The sequence below is a fragment of the Myotis myotis genome, unplaced genomic scaffold, assembly GCF_014108235.1.
Source record: "Myotis myotis isolate mMyoMyo1 unplaced genomic scaffold, mMyoMyo1.p scaffold_m19_p_5, whole genome shotgun sequence".
NCBI classification, from domain to species: Eukaryota; Metazoa; Chordata; class Mammalia; order Chiroptera; family Vespertilionidae; genus Myotis; species Myotis myotis.
The window spans coordinates 12,929,107-12,955,055 of NW_023416357.1; the positions used below are offsets into that span (position 1 = coordinate 12,929,107).

The 25,949-nt window shown below is 44.9% G+C and overlaps 1 protein-coding gene across 2 annotated transcripts; it reads right to left on the reverse strand.

Annotated features, from left to right (window-relative positions):
- Positions 1–4,857: 4,857 nt before the first annotated feature.
- CMBL (carboxymethylenebutenolidase homolog) lies at positions 4,858–18,840 on the reverse strand. 2 transcript variants are annotated; one of them, XM_036310458.1, is made up of 7 exons: positions 18,645–18,840; positions 15,090–15,253; positions 11,586–11,819; positions 8,448–8,555; positions 7,534–7,676; positions 5,813–5,904; positions 4,858–5,153 (listed from the first exon to the last, which is right to left on the reverse strand). In XM_036310458.1, exons 3-7 carry the CDS (start codon positions 11,798–11,800, stop codon positions 4,974–4,976), a joined length of 738 nt encoding a protein of 245 aa, XP_036166351.1. In that variant the 5' UTR covers positions 11,801–11,819; positions 15,090–15,253; positions 18,645–18,840; the 3' UTR covers positions 4,858–4,973. The 2 variants fall into 2 exon arrangements, with proteins under 2 accessions (XP_036166351.1, XP_036166350.1); XM_036310457.1 differs by lacking the exon at positions 15,090–15,253.
- Positions 18,841–25,949: the final 7,109 nt, after the last annotated feature.

Below are 25,949 nucleotides of genomic sequence, written 5' to 3' on the forward strand. Positions count from 1 at the left end.
GAAAATAAGGGAGAAATGGATCCAGTGGGAGGAAATGCCTTGGCAATTGCCATGAATGGGTAGATTGGTATTGGCTTAATTCTGTACTGAGATACACTGCCCACTGCAGCAGTGGCTGCCATTACCACAGGCCACACAGTAGCCCGTTCTGAAGACTTGAGTTCAGTTGCCTCAATTCTCATCCTGTGCGAGATGCATTTCTTTTATTCACAGGTGGGATTTGATCACTTGCTAGACATCTCGTGGCCTATAAATTGTAGAGCCAGGTCAAATCCAGACGGTCTAAGTTCCCCTCTCATCCCCTATGCTATTTTGCTTGTGTATGTTTCTATATTTTCTAAAGTATTGTTTCTTACAGAGAATCATAATAAAGTTTACTTATGTGCTACTGTTAGGCAGGAAGTTAGACATGAGCGGCTGGGGTGGGGCCTGCTCTGGGGTCCTGAACAAGGTTCAAACCAACATTGCCTTCCCACTGCCTCTCTGGCCGGCCCAGCAGCCAGCAGACCACCAATAGGCAGGTTCTGAACCAGCTGGTTCGTGGCACGAGCTCAGGAAAACAACATGACCTCATTTGGACCTTACTAGGGTCCTGGACTAATTATAATAAAATTGTATTGCCGTTTTTACACACACCTGTGGGTTTTTCTGTATGCATTATGGATAAGGGCATGCACTGAAGAAATACATAACCTTTTTCTGTCAACCATCCTTGAATGCAAATGACAGTTTCTACCTAGATAATCCCTTCTTTAAAGCATATAACCCAGGAGTTCGGGGCCATTTCTCTCAAATGTCCCACTCCTTACTTGGAGTGTATCTTCAGTAAATCCCACTTTGCTTTACTTTCATTTTGTTAAAATCTTTGTGTTTACAAGAATAATTGAAGTCCCAGCCGGTGACCCCAATTGGTAAAACCACTAGGGGTAGGGGTTTGCTGATAAGATGTCAAATTTCCTAAAATCAGGAAATTATTCTTCCTGACTCAAGTATCAGGGTCACCTTCTGTGAACCTGGACACTGACCAGTCTGAACCATTGAGTCATGGTGTTTTCTCTGTTAATGCATTGGTTGTTTTTGTGTTTTTGCATTAGTGGTTTTGCTAAACAACTATACTGTGGATTTCAGAATAAATGCTAATATATCTTCCTAATTTTAGAATGTCTATGGAACTAGACAATTGAGTATTTCATCATACAATGGGTTGTGAAGTCACACTGCTAAAATTTGCGCTACTACATGCTGCGTACCACATCAGGTTGCAACTATTCTGAGCGCAAGTTCTCATCAGACATAGCCCTGCTTAGAGCAGTGACTGGTAGTCCTGATGAGCTGATTTACAAGGACTGATTCCAGCCTACAGAGAGAGAGCAGCTTGCTTTGGACCAGAGCCTGGCATGAAGGGGTTCGTGGTTGTGAGAAGAGCCACTAAATCACTCTTCCCTTCTGAAAATGAACCTCAAAAATGTCCCTGGTGCTTTTTGTGATTGAAAGAAGAAAGTACGTGGCCTATGAATCGGAAACCATGTAGAGAGAGTTTCACAGCTGTTGACTTTACTTAAAAGCCCTTCTTCAAGGCAGCGTTACTTTATCTTCAGATCCCAAATCACTTGTCAAGTTCCACACCCCTTGTACTTTATATGACCCCCATCTCATCCCATGTGTGTCAAGAGCAACTAAAGGAACATGACCCCAAGGTGGATTTATTTAATGTTTGTCAAATAGTCTGGTTGTTATTGACACTCAAAAGTGCAAATGCCGCCCAGCTGGCCAGTAGTCATGGTTGAGCGTCAATCCCCAGCATGGGACCACCGATCATGCATGTTTTTCATCCATGTTTCTATATCCCTTCCTCTCTCTAAAGCCAGTTGTAAAAACTTAAAAAGTACAACGCCTCTGGAAGGGCTGAGAGACTAGTCTGTTGCCTGTGACTGAATTTCTTTAATCCTTTCGTGTCTTTCTCGGTTCTTGTGAAGTAGCTCCACCAAAGGATTGAGAGCTCAGGATTGAGGGCAATGGCGGAAATTAAATAACAAATTACTAAATTGTTTGTAAGCACGAAGAACTATTAATCCATTTCAAGTGATCTTGCAGGCACCCTTGCAAGATGGGGCCATCTAAATCACTAGAAAAGAGGGTACCAAAGACAGCTGGCTACTTAGGAAATGTGCAGGGTCGGCAAAAGCAGGGAGAACCTGACAGCAATAGTAAGTGTTAAACGTTTGTTGTGTCCTGAGTGCTGTTGTTTGTTCTATAGGTATTAACAGTGTTTTTCAAAGTGGTCCATAGGCCCCTTGGGGTCCGGACCCTTTCAAGGGGCTATGAGGGCGAAAGTATTTCCATGCCAAGTTTATTTGCCTTGTTCATTGTATGGACGTTAGCACTGACCGTACAAAGGCAATGGAGGATAAAATTGCTTTCATGTTAACGTGAGTGGCCAGTAGCACCAAATCGTACCAGTTAGTAGTCATGTTCTTCACCCCCACATACTAGAAAAAAAAAGCCATTTTCACCGAAGGATGGCCTTGATCAAGCGATACAGGTTACCAAGTCATCAGCTCTCAGCCCTTGAGTACACGGCTTTTCAGTGTTCTGCGACGTAAGTGTGTAGAGATCCGTGCAGCGAGTGTGGTGGTTGTCTCAGCTGACCTAGGCCTTTGTGGAACACCAGTTGTACTTCAAAGAATGACTAATGAACTGGTTACTCAGACTTGGCTATATAACAGACATTTTCTCAAAAAATGAATATAGTGAGCCTTTCACTTCAATAGAGCAACTATCTTAGCTCAGTTACTCTACTGAACTAATCGGCACAGACTGAGGGCTTAAACAATAAACATTTCTCACTTCCAGTTCTGGAGGCTGGAAGTTCAAGATCAGGGAGCTGGCAGATCCAGGTGAGGGCCTGCTTAACAGTTTGTGCACAGCCCTACTCGCTGCACCTCACATGGCCCAGACAGGGAGAGAGCTCTCAGTGATGGTCTCCCCTCAACCTTTTTTTTTTTTTTAATATATTTTTATTGATATTTTACAGAGAGGAAGGGAGAGGGATAGAGAGTTAGAAACATCGATGAGAGAGAAACACTGATCAGCTGCCTCCTGCACACCTCCTACTGGGGATGTGCCCGCAACCCAGGTACATGCCCTTGACCGGAATCGAACCTGGGACCCTTCAGTCCGCAGGCCGACGCTCTATCCACTGAGCCAAACCAGTCAGGGCTCAACCTTTTTTTTTACCTTTTGAAATTCCTGTGATTTTCATGGAAGCTCTAGTTGTCTTCGTGCATCCCCGGTTCCTCTATCTCCTCCTCTCTGAAGGATGTTTAGTCCCCACCCTAACCCAAGGCAAGGTACGCTGGTAATACTTCCATTATTCCCTGCCCGGGTTACCTCTGAGCTGACCTCAGATACTTAGTTCACTGTGTCCATCTAATGGCTCTGGACTCCCTCCTCTCCATTCTCCGGCCTGGAGTCAAGCCACTCACTGCTCCCTTTTCCCTCCCTCTCCAAAGAGGCCCATCTGTCACTCCTGCTGCTGTCACAGCTGGGAATCTGCAGCCCCACCCAGCAGTGAAAGAGACAGAGTGGATGTGGCTCCCTGAGGCTACAGGGCTCCTTGCTCCCCACCTTCCACAGGTTTCCCTCCAGGAGCCCCAGGGCTGACAAGGAATGGTCCCAAGTTGGCCCTGGCACATAGGGACGAAATACCCCCACCCTCCACCCAGGACCCAAGCAAACCCCCTTCCCATCCTCCCACCCAGAGAAGGGAGCCTCCTGAGGGCCCAGGCCTGTGTGGGCTGGAAAGTAAGCAGTCCTTCTGGTGTCTGCAGGCCGAGAGGGTCCGGTGGGAGGACAGCTCCCTGGTCTAGGTTTGGTTAGTTTGCAAAGTAACCAAATTCTCAGCAGGAACTGGAAAGACCAACGGCAGAGCTGTCACAGGGGGGTAACAGGATTACAGAAAGTCAACGGGAGGTGGAGGGTCGGTGAGCACTGCCCCATACAGTTCCCACTGGCCACACGTGGCTACGGAGCGCCCAACATGTGGAAGGGCTACTGAGGAGCTGAATTTTTTATTTGATTTCATTTTAATTCTGATTGAATGCATGAGTGGTTTTTGATACAGCCCCAAACCCTGGGGCCCAAAAATGCCTGGGAAACAGCTGGATGGTAACTCCAATCCATCATTTTTTAATTAGCTTCTAGAAAAAAAGCCACAAATTCAAAAACTCAAAAGTTTATTAGCTTGATATAATTAGGTCCATGGACCCCTATTTTAATCTCTGGTTCTCACAGTGCAAGATATGAAGGTGAAATTATTTGTATTAAGACAAAGGTAAACATCTAATTAAGTTGGGCTTTTATCTACCTGAAGTTATAGTTCATGCTTCCATGGCTTTGCAACATCAGTCATTTTAAAAGATGTCCTCCACTGGAGAACAGAAAGGTTACACCTGAGCTGCCAGCTGGTTCAGAATAGCACCAGGATTTTTCTAATTTTAAGATATTACTCTACCAATCAAATTCTTCAGGTACTAACCTATTTTTAAAATTTTTATTTAGGTACATATTTTTTAATATATTTTTATTGATTTCAGACAGGAAGGAAGAGGGAGGGAGAGAGAAACATCAATTATGAGAGAGAATCATCGACTGGCTGCCTCCTGCACGCCCCCTACTGGGGATCAAGCCCGCAATCTGGCCATGTGCCCTTGACCAGAATCAAACCCTGGGCCCTTGAGTCTGCAGGCTGACACTCTATCCACTGAGCAAAACCAGCCAGGGCTATTTTAGGTACATATTTAAAAATTATTTCATACATTAACATTTCCTACTGAATCTGTGTTTCAGGTGAAGTAATGAATTTCAGGATTCCTTGATTTATTTTATACAAAGAAATTAAATAAAATGATTAAATATTTCAAAGCCAATTTCCAGACAAACACTATCATGTGAAAAGTTTGCATTGGCCACTGCTAAATGTACTTGCTCAGCCATTCGAGTAAATTCCTTCTTGCCTCATCAATATAGGGCTTATCTTCAGGTGAACAATCTTCTCTCTTTCGATGCACAAACCCATGAGTTTGCCCGGAAAATGTTTTAATTTGATACTCCACTTTGCAGTGTTCTTTCAACTTTTGGGTCAGCGAAGAGACCTGGTATGCAAAGATTTTCACGATGAAATGGTATTTCCTAATCTCTAAATCTCCTCATAAAAGAAATTCAACATCAATGCTTTAAATTGAGTTCCATAGCCATAATGAATTTTTTACTTTTAATGTTATAACCAACACAGTCCTTACCTTTGGCAAAGGAGAGAATTCGGGGCAATATAAAAACAATACAACATCAACTATTTTAAACTGTATAATTTAACTTATTCAAGTATATATAACATACAATATTCAATATATTTAATATAAATTTCAATATATTCAAGTATAAACTATTTGAAATATGTATTAATATAAAGTATTGCTTATGAATAATAACAATAATTTCCAAATGACTGCTTTTGAACCACAATTTTCATCTGTGTTTCCCTTACCAACTCCAGGATTGCACATGTGGGGACAGGAGGCAGGGCCTCATCCATGCCTGGTAACCAGGTCACGCCAAGAGCACTTTGGGGAGGGTTGAAATCACCCTGTACGTCCCCAATGAAACCCAACTTTAAAACTAATGTTAAAAATGAAAACTTTTTGAAAACTTAATGTTGAAAAATATTTGGAGCAACCAATGAACATTTTGGTATGTTTCCCCCAAATGTCAAATCATGTTATTAAATATGCAAAGAGAAAAGACGCCAACTTACTTGATCAAGAGGAATCACAGCATCGTTTTCTGCAAAAATGAACAACGTGGGGTTCTTCAAACTGTGCACGTCATCAGAATCCTTGACGATGCCTGCAGGATGGGAACAAGAAAACTAAGAGGAAATATCGGGGGAAGCGAGGAGGGAGATAGAATCCAGACAGCTTGGCAGGATTCCTGCGGAAGGCAGGCCAGGGAACAAGATACAGAGGATGGGGGGAGTGTGTGGGGGGGGTCAGGGGAGGGATGAGGAATTTGATCAGGTATTAAAGGTGAGGGAACCTCCTAAACTGACCCAGTAAGCCAAGGACAGAGTTGAAGGTCTGAGCCTACTCGGAGAGGAATAGAGGAGCCTGACTCGAGTTTGGTCAAGGAGAGTCCTAGTCAGTAGGAGGGAGAAAATAATGGCTGGCTTTTCCTCCCATTTCCTGTTGGCAGCAAAGCGAAGCTAAGTAACCTAGATAGCCTCCCCTCACCTGTAAGTCCTCTCTAGGAGTCAGAGAGCCACAGGACAGATGGCGGGGCACGCTCCCCGCCCCACTGCATGCATGGCTGGACAGCGATTTGATGACCTGCCACTCCACAGCTCCTGCACTGTGCAACAGAGGCCAGAAGAGGGTACCAGAGAGCTGTTCACGCAGGAGCACCTTTTGCTAATTGGCACAAATGGACTGCATATTCTAACAACGCCGGTGACAACTGAAAATTTACTCCTTTCATGTAAAATAAATACTTAAAGGGATTTTTTAATGCTAAAACTAAGCAAAAATACTACAGTGAGGAACATTAAGCCAAATGAGAATCATTAATATAACTATATGATATATATTTGAAAGAAGGCCAAATTTTCTTCTTTTTTTTTTTTAACAATTTTTTATGGTCTGACTGCTTCTATATTGTGAACTTAGTATGCCATTTCTATACACAGACAGAATGTTTTTATCAGTGCTATGATACCTTTGGTTTGTTTGGGCTGACATGTTTATGTTGCTATTTACATTTCAGAGTAAGGAAAACTTACTCTGAAATGCAATGTAAACCTTCTTTATAGAGTGTGTGTGTGGGTGGGTGGGGGTGCAGTTGAGAATAATTTTTGTCTTGGAAAAATCTTTTCTAAATATCCTTCATGCCGAAACCGGTTTGGCTCAGTGGATAGAGCGTTGGCCTGCGGACTGAAGGGTCCCAGGTTCGATTCCGGTCAAGGGCATGTACCTGGGTTGCGGGTGCATCCCCAGTAGGGGGTGTGCAGGAGGCGGCTGATCGATATTTCTCTCTCATCGATGTTTCTAACTCTCTATCTCTCTCCCTTCCTCTCTGTAAAAAATCAATAAAATATTTTTAAAAAATCAATAAAAAATATCCTTGGGTGAGGATTAACAAAATGAAAACAAAAAAAATCGAAATATCCTTCATAAAAATATTGCTTAGTATTAACCATTATCACAGAAACAAATGTTATCCCCTTTGTCCCAAGTGAAGAAACAGAGATGTCAGGTGACTTTCCCAAAGCAACACTTTTGGGACCCAGGTCTCCCTACTCCCAGTGACATCCTCTGGTTACTGCAGTACAAACCTTCACCTGGACTTTCAGACTTTTAAAGCCAATTTCATGACCACTGGGTTTTGTGTTACACCTGGGACCCTTAGCTTGGGAAGAGGCTCATGGCATGGTCACCCACGAATTCTCCTCTGTTCACTGTAAACTGTACAAGGCAGATTTACCGTACACGGACACCCCTGCCCTGAATTCTGGGTATTTCATCATCACGTGATGGACAGCAATTCCTCCCCAGCAGAATCCCACGACGCCAATTTTCTGGGCGTGACACTGTTGTTTCAGATACCTCAAGACAGCATCCACCTCTCTGGAACAGAAAGAAAAGTTACTCATGAGTCAAGAGGTATTTTGTGAGGCCCTGGGAAGGGCACTGGGCAGATAACGGGGGTTATCTGCAGCTCTTCCTTGAGGTTCTGAGATTCTTACTTTCTGAGCTGCCTCCTCACCCCCTCCTGCCCAGTGACGAGTGACGCCTCTCCTGGCAAGTCTCCCTGCCAAGCCCAGCTCCTCCAACCATCTGACAGGGCTGCAGGCAGGCTCTTTCCAAAGACCAGCAAATCCCACCAGCTCACTGCCCAGCTGAAAGCTGAGTGACAGCCTTCCCCAGGCTCAGCGTAAAGGCCAAAGGCCACAGCATGGCCCTAAGACCTGACCCCAAGATCTGTCCCTGCCCAGCACCCCAGGCTCCTCTCCTCTCAACAGGCACCAGTCACAACTGGGCAGCTCCCCAAACTCTCTGACTTGGCACATTGACTTCCCCTGCCTAACCCACTCTGTACCCAAAGAGTAGAGAAAGATTTGGAAAGCCACCAGGACCACTTAAGCCATGAGGGGACTAAGGGCAGTAGCCCTTGCTTTGCAGACAGTTCATTTGCAAATTGGTTATTTGGAACAACTCAGAAGGCATTTTCAGCTAGAAGCAATGTACTTAATTCGAGGGTCACGGCCATCCAAGTCCTACTCGGAGGGAGGGTAGGTGTCTGGACAGTGAAGCCAGACCCACCTCTCCCTCAGGACTCTGCTCTCCTGGGTTCCCTGGGGGACACCACAAACACAGCCACCCCCACCGATTACTTACTTATCGATCTTTCTGGCATTCCTTGTTTTCAACCACTCTGGAAAAGTGGACCAGTCCCCAGAGGGGTGCCATGGCTCCTGCCCTACAAAGAAGTCTGGAACGATGGTTCTGTAAATTAGGGACAGTAATTGATTTTAGTTTCTGTTGCTGTTGGGACTCAGTGTTTGCCTACGTTCATTAAGAAATGTGCTACGTTGGCGATTCTCACTCAAAGGAAAAGAGAAGTCACGGCCACAAGGGCCAACTTTGATCACAGCAAAGAGGCCAACTGGCACTAGGCCAAACCATCTCGGATTTCACAACCGAAGGGGCACGGCCTCTGGCAGCCTGTTTATAGCCCAGCCCATCTAAAGTGACCAGGCGACTCAGCAGTGCACACACCCCAGGAGATATTGCCGCAAAGGACAAGGGGACCCACCAGCAAGGGCCTGGAGTAAGGTGGGCCCCTCCCGTCCCCAAACCCCTCAGCTGGCCTTTCACATTAGCCTTAGGTCAGAAGGGCACACCTGGTTAGCATGTCCAGTCACTATGACCAAGCAATTTTCCCTAGCTCCGCCCAGCATGCCAGCAGGGCACAGTTTACTGCCGGATGGTGTAGTCTAATGAGGGCTCTAGAAGGGGCCACGGCGAACAGCCAGCTTGCCCGAGTCCATGTTGATTGTAGGGGAGGAAAACATTTCCCTCCTTCCCTTCTAGGTTCTTTGGCTGGTCTGATAATTATCTACATTAATAAAAGGGTAATATGCTAATTAGACCAGGCATCTTCCAGACGACCTTCCAGACGTCCTTCCAGGACAAAGCCATGGTGGTGGGGCCGAGGCAGAGGCAGTTAGGGGCGATCAGGCGGGCAGGGGAGAGCAGTTAGGGGAATCAGGCAGGCAGGCAGGTGAGCAGTTAGGAGCCAGCGGTCCCGGATTGCAAGAGGGATGTCCCACTGCTAGTTTAGGCCCAATCCCTCTAGTATTGACATAAGACAGACAAACAGGTGAAAAACAAATCCGATTTTGTGGATGAAAAAAGGGGTTCTATGGAAAGTAACCTCACAGGGTCATCTGATCATAAATTCCTTAACTGGGCAGCTGGTGGTGGGTAGTTATGTCCCAGGCATATACTTTTTTAGTAAAAGGTTTTTGTTTGCCTTAAGCAAGCCCTTTCCATAGTTTCTGGGCATCTAGGTTAACACATCTTTGAAATAAGCATAACCACCCTCAGAAGAGCACATACTCTTGTTAACTCTCCTGTAATTCAATCCCCACCTTGCTTCTCCCACCTCCGTGTAATCTTCCATGCTTTCCCTCCTTAATTCCAAAATGTGCCGTTTACTACTTCCTGTTATTCTCAGGAGCATGGGAGATCTTGCTCCCTGGCACATGTCTTCAGTTTGGCTTAAATAAACTCTTATAAAAATTTTCTCCAGGTTTGAACATTACTTATGTCAACAATTTCACAAGTACGGGCACCTCATAAAAATATGAGACCTAAAGGCAGTCAGTCAGACAATTGAAGCTATATGCCCCCCTGTGCTAAGGACCCGGATAGGGCTTCAAAGGGAAGATTAAGTCACAGGACAATAAAAGACCAGGGGGTTGGTATTTAGAAGTCTGTCCTGCCCACAGGTAGGTCATTCAGGCAAAAGTTATCTCTGGTAATAGCGCTCTTTCTGTGTCAGGCCCCCTGTCTAAACTCTTTTAGGTAAGTAAGGGAGGGGTAAAAGTTTTTCTTGAGTCTGCTGGGCTTGAGCGCCTTCAGCTCCAAGTAATGCCCATGCCAAGCAGCAATCATCTAACAATGTCCAGGCCCATGTTCTCCATCTGAGAAACAGACTGCACTCAGCCCCGCCCGACCTCAGAGGATTACTTTGAGAGAAAAATGAGTTGTACACGTGTGAAGGGCTCTGTAAATCACAGGCGTCTGGACTCTTTATCTCAACCAAAGCAACCACCTGAAACAACAGAAGCCGCAGCCCCATTTGATCAGTTGCTCGGGGCTGGGTGACCTGAGGCACCTGGTCTTCACGCCCTGGTTTCCTACTCGGGGGAAATGAGAACAATGAGGAGGGGTCGTGGGGAGGACAGCAGCCCTTCACAGCCTGCACGCAGGGGCTGGCTGAGCCAGAGGCAATCAGGGCTGGCTGTCCTTTGTTTTATTACCCGGCTTGCCGCTGGGATGTTAAATTGCCTCATCTTTAAAATAAACTGGAGGATATTAAAAAGTGAAAAATCACGTGAACCCTCTTTTTAGTCAACACCTAAATCTGCATCACACAGCAGGGGGGCTGCTTCCTTTAAATCGGATTCTTTTCATAGGAAAACCTGGAAAGTGCACCCTTCGATTTCCAGCTTCTCTTTTGGAGAAAACAAAGGAAATGGGGTGCTCCAAACTCAGGGCTTGCTGGGGTTCACGCATTCTGAAGCTGGAGAGGAAGGAGTGGTTCCTCTCCTCCTCCAGGCGTCACTGTAGCTGTTACCTACACCAGGGCAGGTGAAAAGCAAACAGGTGGCAGCATTCTCCACGCGACCCGACAAAGGCAGAACCTTTGGGAGACAGTGAGGTCTCACTGGGCCAGTGCTGGAACCCAGTCTAATTCAGACGGGGCATGATAGTCCGAGGCTGACACGCTCCAAGGGCCAAGTAATGGGTCGTCTCAGAGCTAGTGAGGTCTGCCCAAGGACACATGTCCTGTACCTGTGCCCCGCAGGGCCCCACATTGAGGGCATCCCCAGGAAGACCTGAAGTCCGGGGATTCGGTGGCCTCTGGTGGACAGCAGGTGGGTGTTTTAAGTTTCATATGACATTTCCCATGTACCCGCACCCCAGAGAGATAAGGAAGTAGATAATGTAAATTAGGGACTGGATAAGAGAAGGTGAGGAGATTAGCCAAAGAACACATATGCATAACCTGTGGACACAGGCAATAATGTGGTGCTGGCCAGAGGGGAGGGGGGGTGGGGCTGGGTGGAGGTGGGCAAAAGAGGGGGGAAAGGGGACATCTGTAATAGTGTCAGCAAAAGAAATAGTTTTTACAAAAAGAATACAGTCAGGGATTTGGGGGTTGTTTTTGTTTTCCCTGAAGGGAACACAACATAGATCACAGAAATGTCCATGGATTTTATCAAAGAAATGGAATTTTATACGCACGTGTATCCATTTCCCGAGATCATGTCAGCCATATATCTGGTATTGGGCATCTCCCAACCGAATATATCTTGAATGACAATCACGGCTTTGCCAGCGTCAACAGGGGATCTGGTGACATAAGCCTTGATATGCTCCACTTGAACTTCACGCCCCATCCCTCCATACTCCATCTTATGGCCAATGTCACAGGGACAAGGATGAGCTTCGTTAGCCATTGGAGATATTTAAGTCGGGCTGCAGAGAGAGAAACATGCCTTATATTCCAAATGGGGCAAGTCTGAAGATTTTGAACAGCAAATAAACTACAATCAAGATTACAGGAAAATACTAATTTTAACTCTACTCCTGTATACTCATGCAAGAAATGAGTGCTGGTATTTGGTCCATCTGAAGACATCACAGGAAACAACTTTATATTAACTTAACATATTCTCATATACCTTTAATATGTGTAATATCTATTAGGCACACCTTTAATATCTGTTTTCTAAAAGAAAAAAAAAAACAATATTGGCTGCTGGTTCTGGCAACACCTCAGGTTGGAGCTAATAAGACTCGGTTCACATTGCAAACACTAGAAATACCAGAGTGAGTGTAACAGCAAACAAGAACACAACATGGTGGAGCTCATAGGAAGAAGGGAACAGCACCAGGGCTGGAACTGGAGAGGAAGCCAAAACCAGGGTGAGGGTGCGGGAGCAGATGCTGCCTGAGAGCCCGGCGAGGCTGGAGACAGCCCAGACCCGGGACCACCCTAACCCAGTCTGGATTCTGGGTCCAGTCAGGCGTCGGGAACCCATGAGATGGGATTTGTAGCTGAGACCTCTCCACGCAACATCAGAGCCTCAAGGGTTCAGAGTTAGTGGGATAAATAAGAAACTACAGCAAAGGAAAACTGTGGAATGTGTGAGGAAGCCAAGGAGGTTATAAAAAGAAACCATCACCCCAATTTACAAGATCCTTTGTTTCAAGTAGGAAAACCTGGCTGAGTAATGAACATAACTGGCTCTGGGCATCTGGCAGAGGCAAAAGCAAATCTATTTTATAGCCAGACTTTCACAATCCAGGCCGAAAATGCTACCCATGGAAAAGGAACTCACTATAAAGTGCCACATGGGAGGAAGCGCTCCAAATAAACAATAATCAGGAGAAATTATGGTGATAGCGTGGGGAGGAATGAGGACAGGACCTACCTAGCAAGCTTCACCAAACAAACTGAAAGCAGGAGAGGAGAGGAAAGAAAAACTGAACCTATCCACTGCAATGGGAGAAAGTATGTGGCTGAAATCGATCCAAATAAATAGAAATAGATTAAACTCACCATATGAGACAGATTCTCAAAATGAATTTTTAAATGTTGAGGTACCATCAGAAAGGAGAACATGGAAACACGGAACCCAAAGATGTCCCTACAGATACAATGACCAGAGGTCTGGCATTTGCTTCAGAATAGCCCAGCGGATGGTGGCAGTGGGAGGGAGCGTGTCCCTGTGTCACAGTGTTGGAACTGGGTGGTAAGTTCAGAAGCGTCCTTTGTACTAGTCTGTCTACTTTTATTTTTTATATATTTTAATTGAATTTTAGAGAGAAAGGAAGAGAGAGGGATAGAGAGATAGAAACATCGATAAGAGGGGAAATCATCAATTGGCTGCCTCCTGCATGGCCCCCACTGGGGATCAAGCCCACAACCCAGACATGTGCCCTGACCGAGAATCAAACTGGTGACCTCTTGGCTCCTGGGTCAACGCTCAACTGCTGAGCCACATCAGCCAGGCTCTACTTTGATATATGCTTAATATTTTCCTCAACAACAACAACAAAAAAATTAACTTTTATTGAAATTTTTAAAACGATAAGATAAACATAGCAAGAAGATGAGATATGGACTAAGATAACATATCATTCTTAAAGCAGATTTTGTATCTAGATAAAATATATGAAGAATTTTTATAAATCAAGAAGAAAAAGACAACATCAACAGAAAAATGCTCCAAAGATATTGAGTGGGCCATTCACAAAAGGGAACACCTGAATGATATGAAAAGATAATCAAGGTCACTAGTATTTAAGAAAATTATACAAAGAACATCAATGACATACCATTTTACGTCATCTTGAAGATTGTCAATAAGTGCGTTAACACTAAGAGACGGTGTCCATGGAATATAAGCTGATACAAACTCTAAACTTATGTATGTCAAGGTCTAGCAATGATGAAGACACCCTGCAACCCAGAAATCCCACCACTTGGTATATTCCCTAGAGAGATTCACGTGTGTGTGTGTGTGTGTGCATGCGTGTGTGTGTGTGTGTGTGTGTGTGTGTGTGTGTGTGTGTACCCATGCATGCATGCAGTGGGTGGTATGGAAGTACACTGTTGGTAGCACAGATATGATGGCAAAAATTGGAAGCAACTAATTGACCATGAGGAGAAGAATGGGATAAACTGTGATTCGTTCATTGTTGTGGTTTGAATTCTGTCCCCGCAAAAGGATAGGTCAAGTCCTGACCCCAGAACCTGTGAGTGGGACCTTATTCATTAACAGGGTTTCACAGAGGGTAATCGAATTAGGATGAGGTCGTCCTGGTCAGGGTGGTGCTCACCTAATTACTGACTGGTGTCCTTGCCAGAAGAGGGAAATGTGGGTATAGAGACAGACACACAGCAGAGAAGGAGTGATGCAACCGCAAACCAAGGACCCTAGGGATGGCCACTCAACCTCAGAAACTGGGAGACAGGCAAGGAGGTCTTCTCCTTTAAAGGTCTAAAGAAGAGCATGGTCCAACCAACACCATCGTTTAGGACTTCAGGCCTCCACAACTGAATAAGTTTTTGAGAGAATAAATTTCTGTTGTCTTAGGTCACCCAGTTTATGGCAACCCTAGGGCACAAAAAAAAAAACTCATAAAAGGAATACTGCATAGCAGTTCAATGAACAAACTATACATATCAATATGATAAATCTCAAAAACATAATGCTATAACAATGACAATAGCTTTTTTAATGCTAAGTAAATACTAAAACCCCCAAATAATACATATATTATTAATAAACATAGGGTTTTAACGTATAACTCAAGAGAATGAAGCACATCACCATTAGAGAGTGGTTATTGGTGGGGAAAGGAGATTATTGTCTTTAATTGTATTTGTTGTATTTTATTTCCTTAAAAAGTTTTGATTTGAAATACATAAGAAAAAAAGAGAATGTTTTTTAAAAATCTAGGTCACGTGAATATGGGTGCAGCTATGTTCTATCATGTACTTTGCAGAACATTCTACATGTTCATAACTAGAAATAACGTAATTTTAAGGAAAGAGAAATTAAGAGCTAGCCATTTGATCACAGGAAATTTGATTCTATTTTGTATGGCTTTTGTTCATAAGCTACATTATAAAATGATGATTCGTAAGAGAAGTCAGAACAATCCAGTATCCGTAGCAGTGCATTTTATGTCCACTGCACTGTTGTTGGGAGCTGATTCCTTGGGCTGATTCCTTACCTGGGCTGTCCTGAGGGCGAGGAGACCACGGAAAATCCTGATCCTTCCAAATTAGCCTTGAATCTGAGTATTTTAACTTTATCGTCAGTTGATATCCACTCTCCAGAAGAAGTGTTTACAGCCAGGAGACCCACTCTCTGGACTGATCCTGCAAGGTTATTCTCCTGCAGAAAGGGGAGGTGCCAGGACAGGACTGGGTGTGCTGTGTGTGGAAGTCTGGGCTCCTGCCAGACTCTTCACGTGGCACAGCAGCCTGTGTGAACAGGGCCAAGGTCACGGTGGGCAGGGCGGTTTCTACAGACTGTACCCCATCGTGGGGTGAGAGCCCTAGGGAACATGCCCTTGACTATCCACTACCTCTAAAGAAATTTTCTATATGCATAGACCTTTCAAGATTATGGCTCTTTCCCCCCAAAAGACACATTTGTTAAAAGGTAATTTTTTTTAAAAAAAAAAAAGGAAAATCATAGATATAAGATGAATACATTAAAGATTTTATTTTACACATATGACAGGAGGGAATGAGATAGGTGTTATATAACTGGTTCAAAGGACAAAGGAAAAAGAACACAAATTTATATGTCATAAAGGAGGATTGAGATGAATTGCAAGTGGAGACAAAACAGATTTTCCACTGGAGGGGAAGAAGCCAATTAAATCTCTATCAGATAGGACCGAATTTACAAATCTATCAGTTACCCACGACTTTCAAAGAGTTGCAATCTCATTCAAATACAATGAACAGGGCTAGAATCAGACAGCCCAGAAGGGTGTGCTGTGGATAGTGAGTACTTTTCCATTGAAACCGTTTTTTCTATATGACCTTAGAGGGTCATTCATTGTGAGTGGTAAGGCTTCAGTTTCCTCCTAGAAAGGATGGGCTGTGGGTCTAACATGGATGATGGGGTCCTCAGAAAATGTGTGTCCAGAAAGGCTTTTCTGTAACATGGCAGCTGGGCTTAGCAACACATCCTGCCACCCTTGAGACCAGCTCTTTGGTCCCCACTGGGGAAGCCTCTAGAAGCCAGGGGCCTCTTTATGGCATCAGGGCTGGCCAAGATGTGCTCCTGCAGAGGACACCCTAATGGGCACGCTCATTGGCAATGCCACACTGAATTCACCACTAAAGCCCGTGGTCCCTCCCATAACATTCATGCAAGATGCCACATCTGTGCGAATGACTGCCAAGCCCACTCCCCTCCACACGGATGGTCCCTTGATAAAGAGTCTCTCCTTGACCAAACTCCTCTGAGCCCTCTTCTCCATTAGGCCCTGACTTTTGGGCTTCCAAGTCCATCTCTGCATTGCCCAGTTTTAGTAAGAATCCTGCTAAGTCAGTTTATCAGAATGCCCCACCCTCCATATCTGATCCTGACCCGCCCCCTCTGCCATCCCCCAGGTGATGTCTAATGCCCTTGGCTTTGTCTTCTGCCAAAACCCTGTCAAGTCAGTTAGCAGGATTCCCCGAACCCTCATGCTTCGTTAGTAGTTTTCCTTCCACTGACCCCTACTCAGATCCTTCACTACAAATCCCCACTTTTCCTTGTTGTAGTCAGAGCGGAGCCCAATCTCTCTCCTACTGCAAAATCCCATTGCACTGGCCCATACGCGCCTGTCTCGGTGGCCCTGAATAGGGTCTGCCCTGTTCTTTAACAAGTGTCATGAATGAGTAATCTTCTCCTGCACAGCCTCCAGCCCTCTTCACACAGCAAGTGCCTCCACATTACAAGCCCATGGCGATCACTGGTGCGCACTGGATCTGCAGATCCCAAGAGGCTGCCATCTCCTATCTGAAGGTTACCTTCCCCAGGCAGTCCTCTACCCCATGTAAATTTGTCCTTCTTGACTTCTTTTTTAAAAAATATTTTAAAATTGATTTCAGAGAGGAAGAGGGGAATGGGGGGAGAGAGATGGAAACATCAATGATGAGAGAGACTCATTGATCCGCTGCCTCCTGCATGCACCACACTGGGGATGGAGCCCGCAACCCGGGCATGTGCTCTGACTGGGAATCGAACAGGGACCTCCTGGATCTTAGGTGGACGCTCAACCACTGAGCCATGCCGGCCGGGCTTGACTCCTTTTTTTAACCAGTTATAATATCTTCCTGGTCCTCTCTTTAATAAATTAAACAGAACCGTTAACACGTGCTCATTTTTATATCTGTGGGAGAGTCATGACTTGACCTTTCGCGGAAAATTTTGTCTTCTAACAGTATAATTGAACAACATTCCCTTTTTCTCGCCGGAAGTCAGAAAGGCGAGAAATGAGTCTAACGCTTGGTGAGCAAGTGTGGTTTTCCTGCTTTCACACCCCCCAGCCCCAGGATTTAAATAACTCGGAAGTCATACTTCCCAACGCAGTCAAGATCTCCGCCAGGAATGGAGAAAACAGGTTTTGACGAGCGAAGGAGATTGGCGGAGATGGGGCTGTAACATGCAAAGAAGTATAGGAATACATTTCTGGAAGCTTCGGAGATTTAGAAATAGAAACCATCTGCAAGCTCCTCCGCAAAAGCAACACTGAAAGATAATACGGGAGGGGCGGTGGCTAGCGGGGAATGGAAGGCTGGGCGTTTTTCCTTTCCCTGGGTAAACACTGTGGGAACGTGCCTGGAAACCGATTTGCGATCCTGCAGGGGAAGGCAGGCCCCTGCCCCTCCTTAGACGAGTCTGTGAACGCCAGCTCCCCCGAGGATGATTTGACAGCAGTCGAACTAGTGTTTTCTCTCGGTGCGTGCTCAGACAGCATCAAGGAGAAAGCTGGGCGCGGTGCGCGCGCGCTGGCCTGGGAGCGCGCCAGGGCGCAGCTGCCTTTGACCTTTCCTTGGGCGCTTTCAAACCTAGATAGGATTTCCCCGGATACTCGAAGGGCTCCCTTCTGACCACCTCGTTATACATGGTCTTTTGAAGGCATTTTCCATCAGCAAGAAACCTAAATGGCAGTACCCGCTGTTGGCAAGGCCTGGGCAAGGCGACACTTCTGCCTCCCGACCCACGGCGGTGGGTGTGGACTGCGCACTCCTGCTCGGCAGCACGTACCCAGCAGCCAGCGCGTCGCACTCGTAGACCCAGCACCTCCTCCCTGAATAGCCACCCTTTAAAAAATACCGCCAAATGTGGCCAACGATCTTGATGCAAATCTGCTCATTCCCCCCCCCCCGCCCTCCACCCCGTAAGAGTAGTAAAAACTATACAACCCAAATGTTTCACTGGGGGAAAATCGTTACAGAGAGTATTTAATGGCACGAAGGAAAGGCTTCTGACAAGCCTTTGGGAAAAAAACGAACACGCGTTTCTACACAGTACGATTTCAACTATTTTCAAAATGCGTGGCCAAACTATACAGGAAACTATGCCCACCCAGGTGGAATGGCGAGGGCGGCTGTTCTGCGGTAACAATGTACTGCTTCGATGAAAGTGGGCTTTTGAAAATGGGCTTGCCGGGCTCAATACCTGTGCACATGGCAAAGCCCTCCTGTACCTTGTGCCAACACCCCGTTGAGTTAGCGGAGCTGAGATCCGGCGCGTTTCTACGACCGGGAAGCGCACGTACCTCGTCGCCGCCAGCAAACTGTCTACCGCGCGGAGGAGGCGAGACCCGGAGGGGGCAACGCCACAGCCCGGCTGAGCCCGAAGCCACGGTCACCGGGGAGCCGAGTGGGAGGCGCCTTCTTCCCGGGCGGAAGTGGACGCGGTGACCGAGGGCGCCGGGAACCCTTTGGGCCAGTGGCTGCCCCGGGAAGAAGGGGAGGCGGGCTGTGGGAGGGGTGGAGAGGCCCTCGGCCGGGTGAGGGAGGTGAGAAGGGAGGAGGAGGAGAGGGAGGGAGGGAGGGAGGGAAGGAGGCTTGGAGGAGGAGGACAACCCGCCTGTGAAATTTACAAGTGTGCCTGGCTCCTAAGACCTGGAACTTCTTTGTTGTAAATCAAAATTAGGCTATTCTTAAAAATGAATTACTGCATATTCCTACTGGCCCTCCCCCACCGCACCCCCACTCCATTTTTTTTTCTGGTCAGCTGATCAGAAAAGGTTGTTGATAATTGTCTTTGTAAGAAACGTCCAAACCCGTAGAGAATTTTTATGAGTTTATTTGAGCCAAACTGAGGACAATTGCTGAGAAACCAAATCTCAGGGGATTGAGAAAATGCTCTAGAATGGCAGTTTTGCAGCTTGTGTTGTGTGTTAGAATAAAAGGAGGAGACATTAGGAGGGTTACATAAAATTTATTGGTGGTAGATTAAGGGTTGGGAGAAAAGCAAACCAGACAGATCTCTAGGATTAGATAAAAAAACAAAATGGTACCACTTTGGTGGGTACAGGATTAACTAATAACATTGAGAACACATAGGATGGTATGTGGGCAACAAAACGAGGGTGTGGGTTTCTGTGTCATGCTCTGGCGCTGGCAGTTGTGGGATCTGGAAAAGAAGATAATTCTGACATTTCAAAGGTATGTTATCTTAGATGCACAAAGACAATAGACAGGCTCACTTAAGGTAAAGATTGATTTGTCAAGGAAGCGATAGGCCGAGGAATGACTACCTGCCATGACCCAGTTTTGTTAGGAATTTATGATCACAGCATTCTACGTGGCTACTTTCAGTCTCTGCGTGCTTGTTTGTTTTTGAAGAAAGATGATAAAAATTACAACGTTATATGGCGAACTATAGCTGAATGGCATTGTGATTCTAAGACGCAGAATGAGAACAAACGTTAGAAAGAATACATTGGGAATCCAATTTAATTCAACAAGGTATTTTTGTGCAAGATATTTTGTTAGGTACTTCTGTGATACAAAGATGAGGAAGACAAAGTCAGTTTCGAGTATGTACAAGCTGTGGATGTAGAAAGGGTATAATAACCGAGAAAATTAAATGCAAAGCAAAATCTGATGAATGCCATAGGAAAGCTATAAATAGCAAGCACTGGAAAAAATAGAGGAGGGAGCAATCATACTGCTCCAGTGGAGAGAAGGTGGATCAGGATCAGGAAGGGGTTCAAGGAGAATGTGTCACCAGTAGGTGAAAGATGAGCAAGTTTTGAAGAGACAATGATTGGAGAAGAGGGATATACTAGTATTCTAACTGGAGGTACTAGTAATAGTATGAACAAAAAGCATACTGAAGGCGAGATGAGTGGTCCAGCTTGTTTAAATGTTTTAAGGAACATTTAAAGCCGTTTGAGATGCTTGTACAGACCTCAGTAAGCAATGGAGAGGCACTGGTAGATTGTATGTAGAGTGTGACACAAAGCTACACTCGAATATGGAAGGTGCAGGACTGAATAAAAGGAGGGCAGTAGGTCATTTAAAGAAATCAAACTTCTTTAGCAGTGCATCAATAAGTGAGCAGCTGATGTCATTCCAAACAGACATCCTGGTATTCCTGTTGGTATTCCTCAGGATGCTAACGCAGTTTCTTCTCTTTTGTATCCCTAAGTGATCTCATTGACTCCTCCCACTCCCGCTTTTTTTATTTATTCTTTTTTTTGCTTGTTTATCTCTCTCTCTTTTTACTTTTCTTGGTGTTTTCTTTCTTTCTTTCTTTTTCTCAAGCCTTAGTGAACTTTCCACCTATTGATCATTCCAAAATACTTGGCTTCTGCTGAGATTTCTCTCTGAGTCGTTTTTGTTTGTTTTGTCTCTAAGAGTTAAGGACTTTTTATTTATTGTTTATTTTTCTTTCTTTTTTCCCTCCTTATTGAATTGATTGGGGTAACACTAGGTAACAAATTGGTCATCAGTTTGGCTGAAACAAACTCTCTACAGGTTTGGACATTCTTACAGGATCATGTGTTATCTTGCAGTTGATGAACCTTGCTTTCACATGTCTAGTAATCTGAGGTTTCTTAAGATAGAGTCTATGAGTATTCTCCTGTCTAAACACCAGAGCTCATTGAGCGGGTGACTCCTGCCCCATCAATTTCTGCTTACCCCAAGACATGTCCTTTCTGTTTGGATTCCGTTTCCTTAACTAGGAAATAAAATGGAGGATTAAACAAGATTTGGTTCTCAAACTTTAGCATGCATCAGAGTCCCCTAGAGGTCTTGTTAAATCGCAGAGCACTGGGCCTCAACCACAGAGCCTCTGGCTCAGGACGCCCAGGGTGGACCCTAGGAAATTACAAGCCCAACAAGATAGGTGATGACCCTGATGCTCCTGGTCCAAGGACCACACTTTGAGAGCCACTAGACCACAATCACAGTGACTAGCAGACTCCCTTGGTTGATCATCAGAATCACCTAGGGCAGTGGTCGGCAAACTGCGGCCCCTTGAGTGTGGCTCTTCCACAAAATACCACGTGCGGGCATGCACGTACAGTGCAATTGAAACTTCGTGGCCACACTCAAGGGGCCAAAGAGCCGCATGTGGCTCACGAGCCGCAGTTTGCCAACCACTGACCTAGGGAACTTATAAAATTCAGATGTCGTGGGCTCAGACCTTCGGAACTATAATCTTCAGGTGTGGCACTGGGGAATCTGTGTTTCAAAAGGGCTCCCCAGATGACTCTTATGATGGACCAAGTTTAGAAACTAATTGAACTAGAAAATCTGTACAGGTCATGTCAGTGTCAAACTTCCATGATTTTGTTTTGGTTCCGCTGAAGGAGGGCAGGTACAACTGTCAGGATGGAATATTCCTAGTGGCTTGCTCAAACTGGAAATATACCAGGAAAGGGAATTCTGGGGAAAATATCTCAGTCTAGCCAAGTGGGTGCATTACCAAACCATGGGTACTCTCCAGTCCTCCTCACTGCAGAAGTGTTATCTTGCTAGATGTACATAGATTTACTATCAAACAGATCCCTTCACACCCCATTCAGAAACACCAGCAAACAAATTATTTTACTGCCTTCAGATTTTTCCACAATAATTTTTTTTTTTACATCTGAGTAATTCAAAGAAATCACAAAAGTGTTATCACCCAGAGCAAACTGAGGACCGGGAACAAATCCTTGTTTCTATCCTAAAATGCACAAACTGCTTGCTTGCAACACCCAAAACGGCAGTTTTTCAGCTTCGCCTATTTTAATTCCAAACTCCTCTGGAAAATTTATCACATAAGTTAATATTTAACCCAGGCCCAAAAAAATAAAAAATGAAAAGAATTAAAAGTTACATTCTTATAAAAACTCAGAGTAAATGAACACTAGGATTTCATGGAGTTCCTTAATAAATTAAAGAGCGATGACTCGGCAGTCACAGCTGGTTATCCCTCCAAAGTTGTTTTCCTTTTTATTATGAAATAAAGAACTAAATTCCAGGGCCTGGATGAACCCAAGCTGAATTAACAAACAGAGCAAAGGCAAAGTTAAACAAAACCGCTGACTCTGCTAAAACCTTGTGATTAACACTGATCTTGAAGGCAAGGTCAGGAAAAGTATTTCATGGAACTGCTTTTCCCAAGAAATTTTGGATCAAAATCAGAAAAAGTGCTGGTGTGTTTCAGAACATCTCAAAATACCTGAAGGAGGACTTATTCCACTTCGTCTGTTACCATTTACGGGGTGATGGTGCTGACTCAGCCTTCCACCCCTTGAATGCAGCGGCAGGCAGCCAGCAGGGAAAGCACTGAGTCTTATGTGGAGGGCAGGTATTGCTGGTGAAGGCAGGTCAGAGGCTGGGTCCAAAAGAAAGTACATGGTGTCTAGATGATTCTTGAGCCAATAAGTCATCACTTCCAGACAGAGAGAAAGCCTAAATTAGCTAATTGCTATTATTATGAAAATTTACAAATATAAAAGTAGAGAGAAGTGTAAACTCCAATATACCCTAGATTTAAATATAATTATTGTTAATAGTTTGCTAAATTTGCTTCATTGATTTCTTTTTTTGCTGGAGCATGTAATTATAGACAACATGACATTTTGCCCATGAGTAATTTGTGGTAGTCTGCCTTCCAGATGACACATAACACTCCCTGCCTCTGGGAATCCACACCCTTCTCACATTGTACCAGGCCTGGTCTGTGTGGCCAGTAGAATCCAGAAATAGTGATGGTATCTCTCTTCTGGTATTAGATTGTAAAAGACACTGTGGCTTCCATCTTACATTCTCATTTTCTCTCTCTCTCTCTCTCTCTCTCTCTCTCCCATCATCATCATCATCATCATCGCTTCCCCTGGGGAAAGTGGCTGCCATGTCATGAGCACCACCATGAAGGCCCATGGGGCAAAGAAAGCCTCTGACCTACAGCCATGTCCTGGGCCATCACAGACACAGACCCTCCAGCCCCAGTCAGGTCTCACATGACTGCACCCCCAGCCATCTGACATGTAACCTTGATGGTAAGCGCCTGAGAGACACCGGGCCAGAACCACCTGGCTGAGTCACTCTCAGATTCCTCACCCTCAGAAACTGTGCAAGATAATAATTTCAATTGCTTTAAGCTACTAAACTTTGGGCTACATTGTGACACGGCAATAGATAGTTCATAGACACTTTAATGCCTGCAAGTGGGGTGCTCTGTGACAAAACCCCTAAAATGTGGGAATGGCTTTGAAACGGGGCAGGGGCTCCACTGAGAGTGTGAAAGCATGAAGTGCCTTGAAGAAAATATTAACAACAGAGTCCACGTCTTTGAAGATTCAGGTAAGAGCTTGCAGGAAAGCGAGGCAAATGCTATTAAGAACTGAAGGAGGGGGATCCTGGTAATGCTGTTGCCTGCAGCTATGTGGGCAGAAGAAAACGTATCAAAGGCACTGGTGATCTGGTTAAGGAGATTTTGAAACAGTGTGTTGAAAGTGCTGCCTAGTTTCTTCTAATTGCTTACAGAGGAGAGAGATAAATCAAAGGAAGGGCTGTTGAGAGGAAAAGAACTACGACTGGATGGGTTTCAAAATTCTCAGCCTTTACAGATGGCAAATTATGCTAGAATTAAGGAATGGCTTCCAAGCAAAAATCAAATTCAGGGCTCCGCCAGAAATAACTACAAACCACAGATAAACCCTAGAGTGTGCCTGTAAAACCATTTTTAAAAGATTCAGAAAGATATAAGGTAGTATACCAGAATACTGCTCAGACAAAAGTTCCTCTAAAGCTTTGGTTCTCAACCTTCTGGCCCTTTAAATACAGTTCCTCATGTTGTGACCCAACCATAAAATTATTTTCGTTGCTATTTCATAACTATAATGTTGCTATTGCTATGAATCCTAATGTAAATATCTGATATACAGGATGGTCTTAGGCGACCCCTGTGAAAGGGTTGATTGACTGCCAAAGGGGTCATGACCCACAGGTTGAGAACCGCTGCCTGAGTCTAAAGAGATCAGAGGTGTGCCTCACCACCATTGTTTGAACGTTTGCTTTTTCCCAAATCCATACGTTGAAATCCTAATCCCCAGGGTGATGCTTTAGGAGGTGGGGACTTTGAGAGGCGATTAGGTCATGAGGATGGAGCCCCTCTGAATGAGATTAGAGTTTTCATAAAAGAACCCCAGAGAGCTCCCTCTCCCCTTCTACCATGTGAGGATACAAAAAGTCTGCAACCCAGAGAGGGTCCTCCCCAGACCATGCCGGTACTCTGATCTCAGACTTCCAGCCTCGGGAACTATGAGAAACACATTTCTGTTGCTTATTAAGTACCCAGCCTGTGGTATTTTGTTATAGCAGCCCAAACTGGCTAAGGCACCCCCAGACCCTTTCAATCAAAGGATGGTGTTCCTGGAAAGCTTAGTTTTCTTATCCTTCAGTTCTTTGCAGAAGCCCTGCCTGGAGAGAGGCTTATTTCAGAAAGAATTGTGGGCATTGCCTTTGTCTAATGGAGTGGATCCCAATAAGATTCACAGAAGATTTTAAGATGTACAGAATCATGATCAACTTGAACTGAAAGGGACAGGGATAGTATCAAATTAAAGGAGGCCTTTGGACCCTCACAATTCTACTGACAGAAAGTAGACTGAGAATATCACTCAGCTGCAAACACATGATACCTTTAATGAAAAAGGATGGATGACTCGCAGGGAAGAACCAAGAGCCCAGAGAGCAGAGCCTGAAGCCTTGGAGTGCAGTGTCTCAAGCCTGAGACAAGGGTTTACATTGACCTGGGTAGATTCTAGAGTCTATATGGACCAGCAACTTCTTCATGGCTCTCGTTTTCTCCGTATTTAAGCAGCAGGGCCTAGAACGGTTATTCTATGTCTGTCCCATTATATGTTCAATGGGAGAAGGTGTTATAGATTGAATGTGTGTGTCACCTCAAAATTCATAAGTTGAAGCCCTAACCTCCCAACATATTTGGTATTTGGAGATGGAGCCTTTAGGGGTAATTAAGTTTAGATGAGGCCATGAAGGTGGGGTCTTCATCATGGGATTACTACCCTTATACGGAGAGTCCAGAGAGCTAGCTGTCTCTTTGCCTCGTTAGAATATATCAAATACGCAGCCATCTCCAAGCCAGAAAGAGAGTCCTCACCAGAATTTGACCATGGACTTCCAGCCTCCAGCACTGTGAGAAATAAATGTCTGTTGTTTAAGCCCTCGAGTCTATGACATTTTGTTATAGCAGCTCAAGCTGACTAATACAGAGGGGTGGTGGGAGAAGACAACTTGTCAAGAAGAACTATACTGGAGAAACTATATTTAAGGAAATATGATTACACGTGGACCTGATTTAGATTGTGAGATTCTGGACATTGAGCAGATGCTATCATAGATTGAGACTTCTGCGGACTCTGGAAGAGGTGTCTTGTTTATCCTCACCGAGGCTTTTCCATTGATTTTTTGAGAGAGTGGAAGGGAGAGGGAGAGATAGAGAGAGAAACATCGATGTGAGAGAGACACATCGATTGGTTGCCTCTCACACATGCCCCAATCAGGGCAGGGAATAGAACCTGCAACCAAAGTACATACCCTTCACTGGG

What these genes read in the sequence shown, in the direction of transcription:
- CMBL (XM_036310457.1), bottom strand. Translation starts at nt 11,800, where the DNA reads ATGGCTAACGAAGCTCATCCTTGTCCCTGTGACATTGGCCATAAGATG. An exon ending in AATGCCAGAAAGATCGATAA is followed by an intron (nt 7,677 to 8,447) that starts GTAAGTAATCGG and finishes TTTCTGTTCCAG; the next exon opens with AGAGGTGGATGCTGTCTTGA. An exon ending in GGCAGGGGTGTCCGTGTACG is followed by an intron (nt 5,905 to 7,533) that starts GTAAATCTGCCT and finishes CCCATCCTGCAG; the next exon opens with GCATCGTCAAGGATTCTGAT.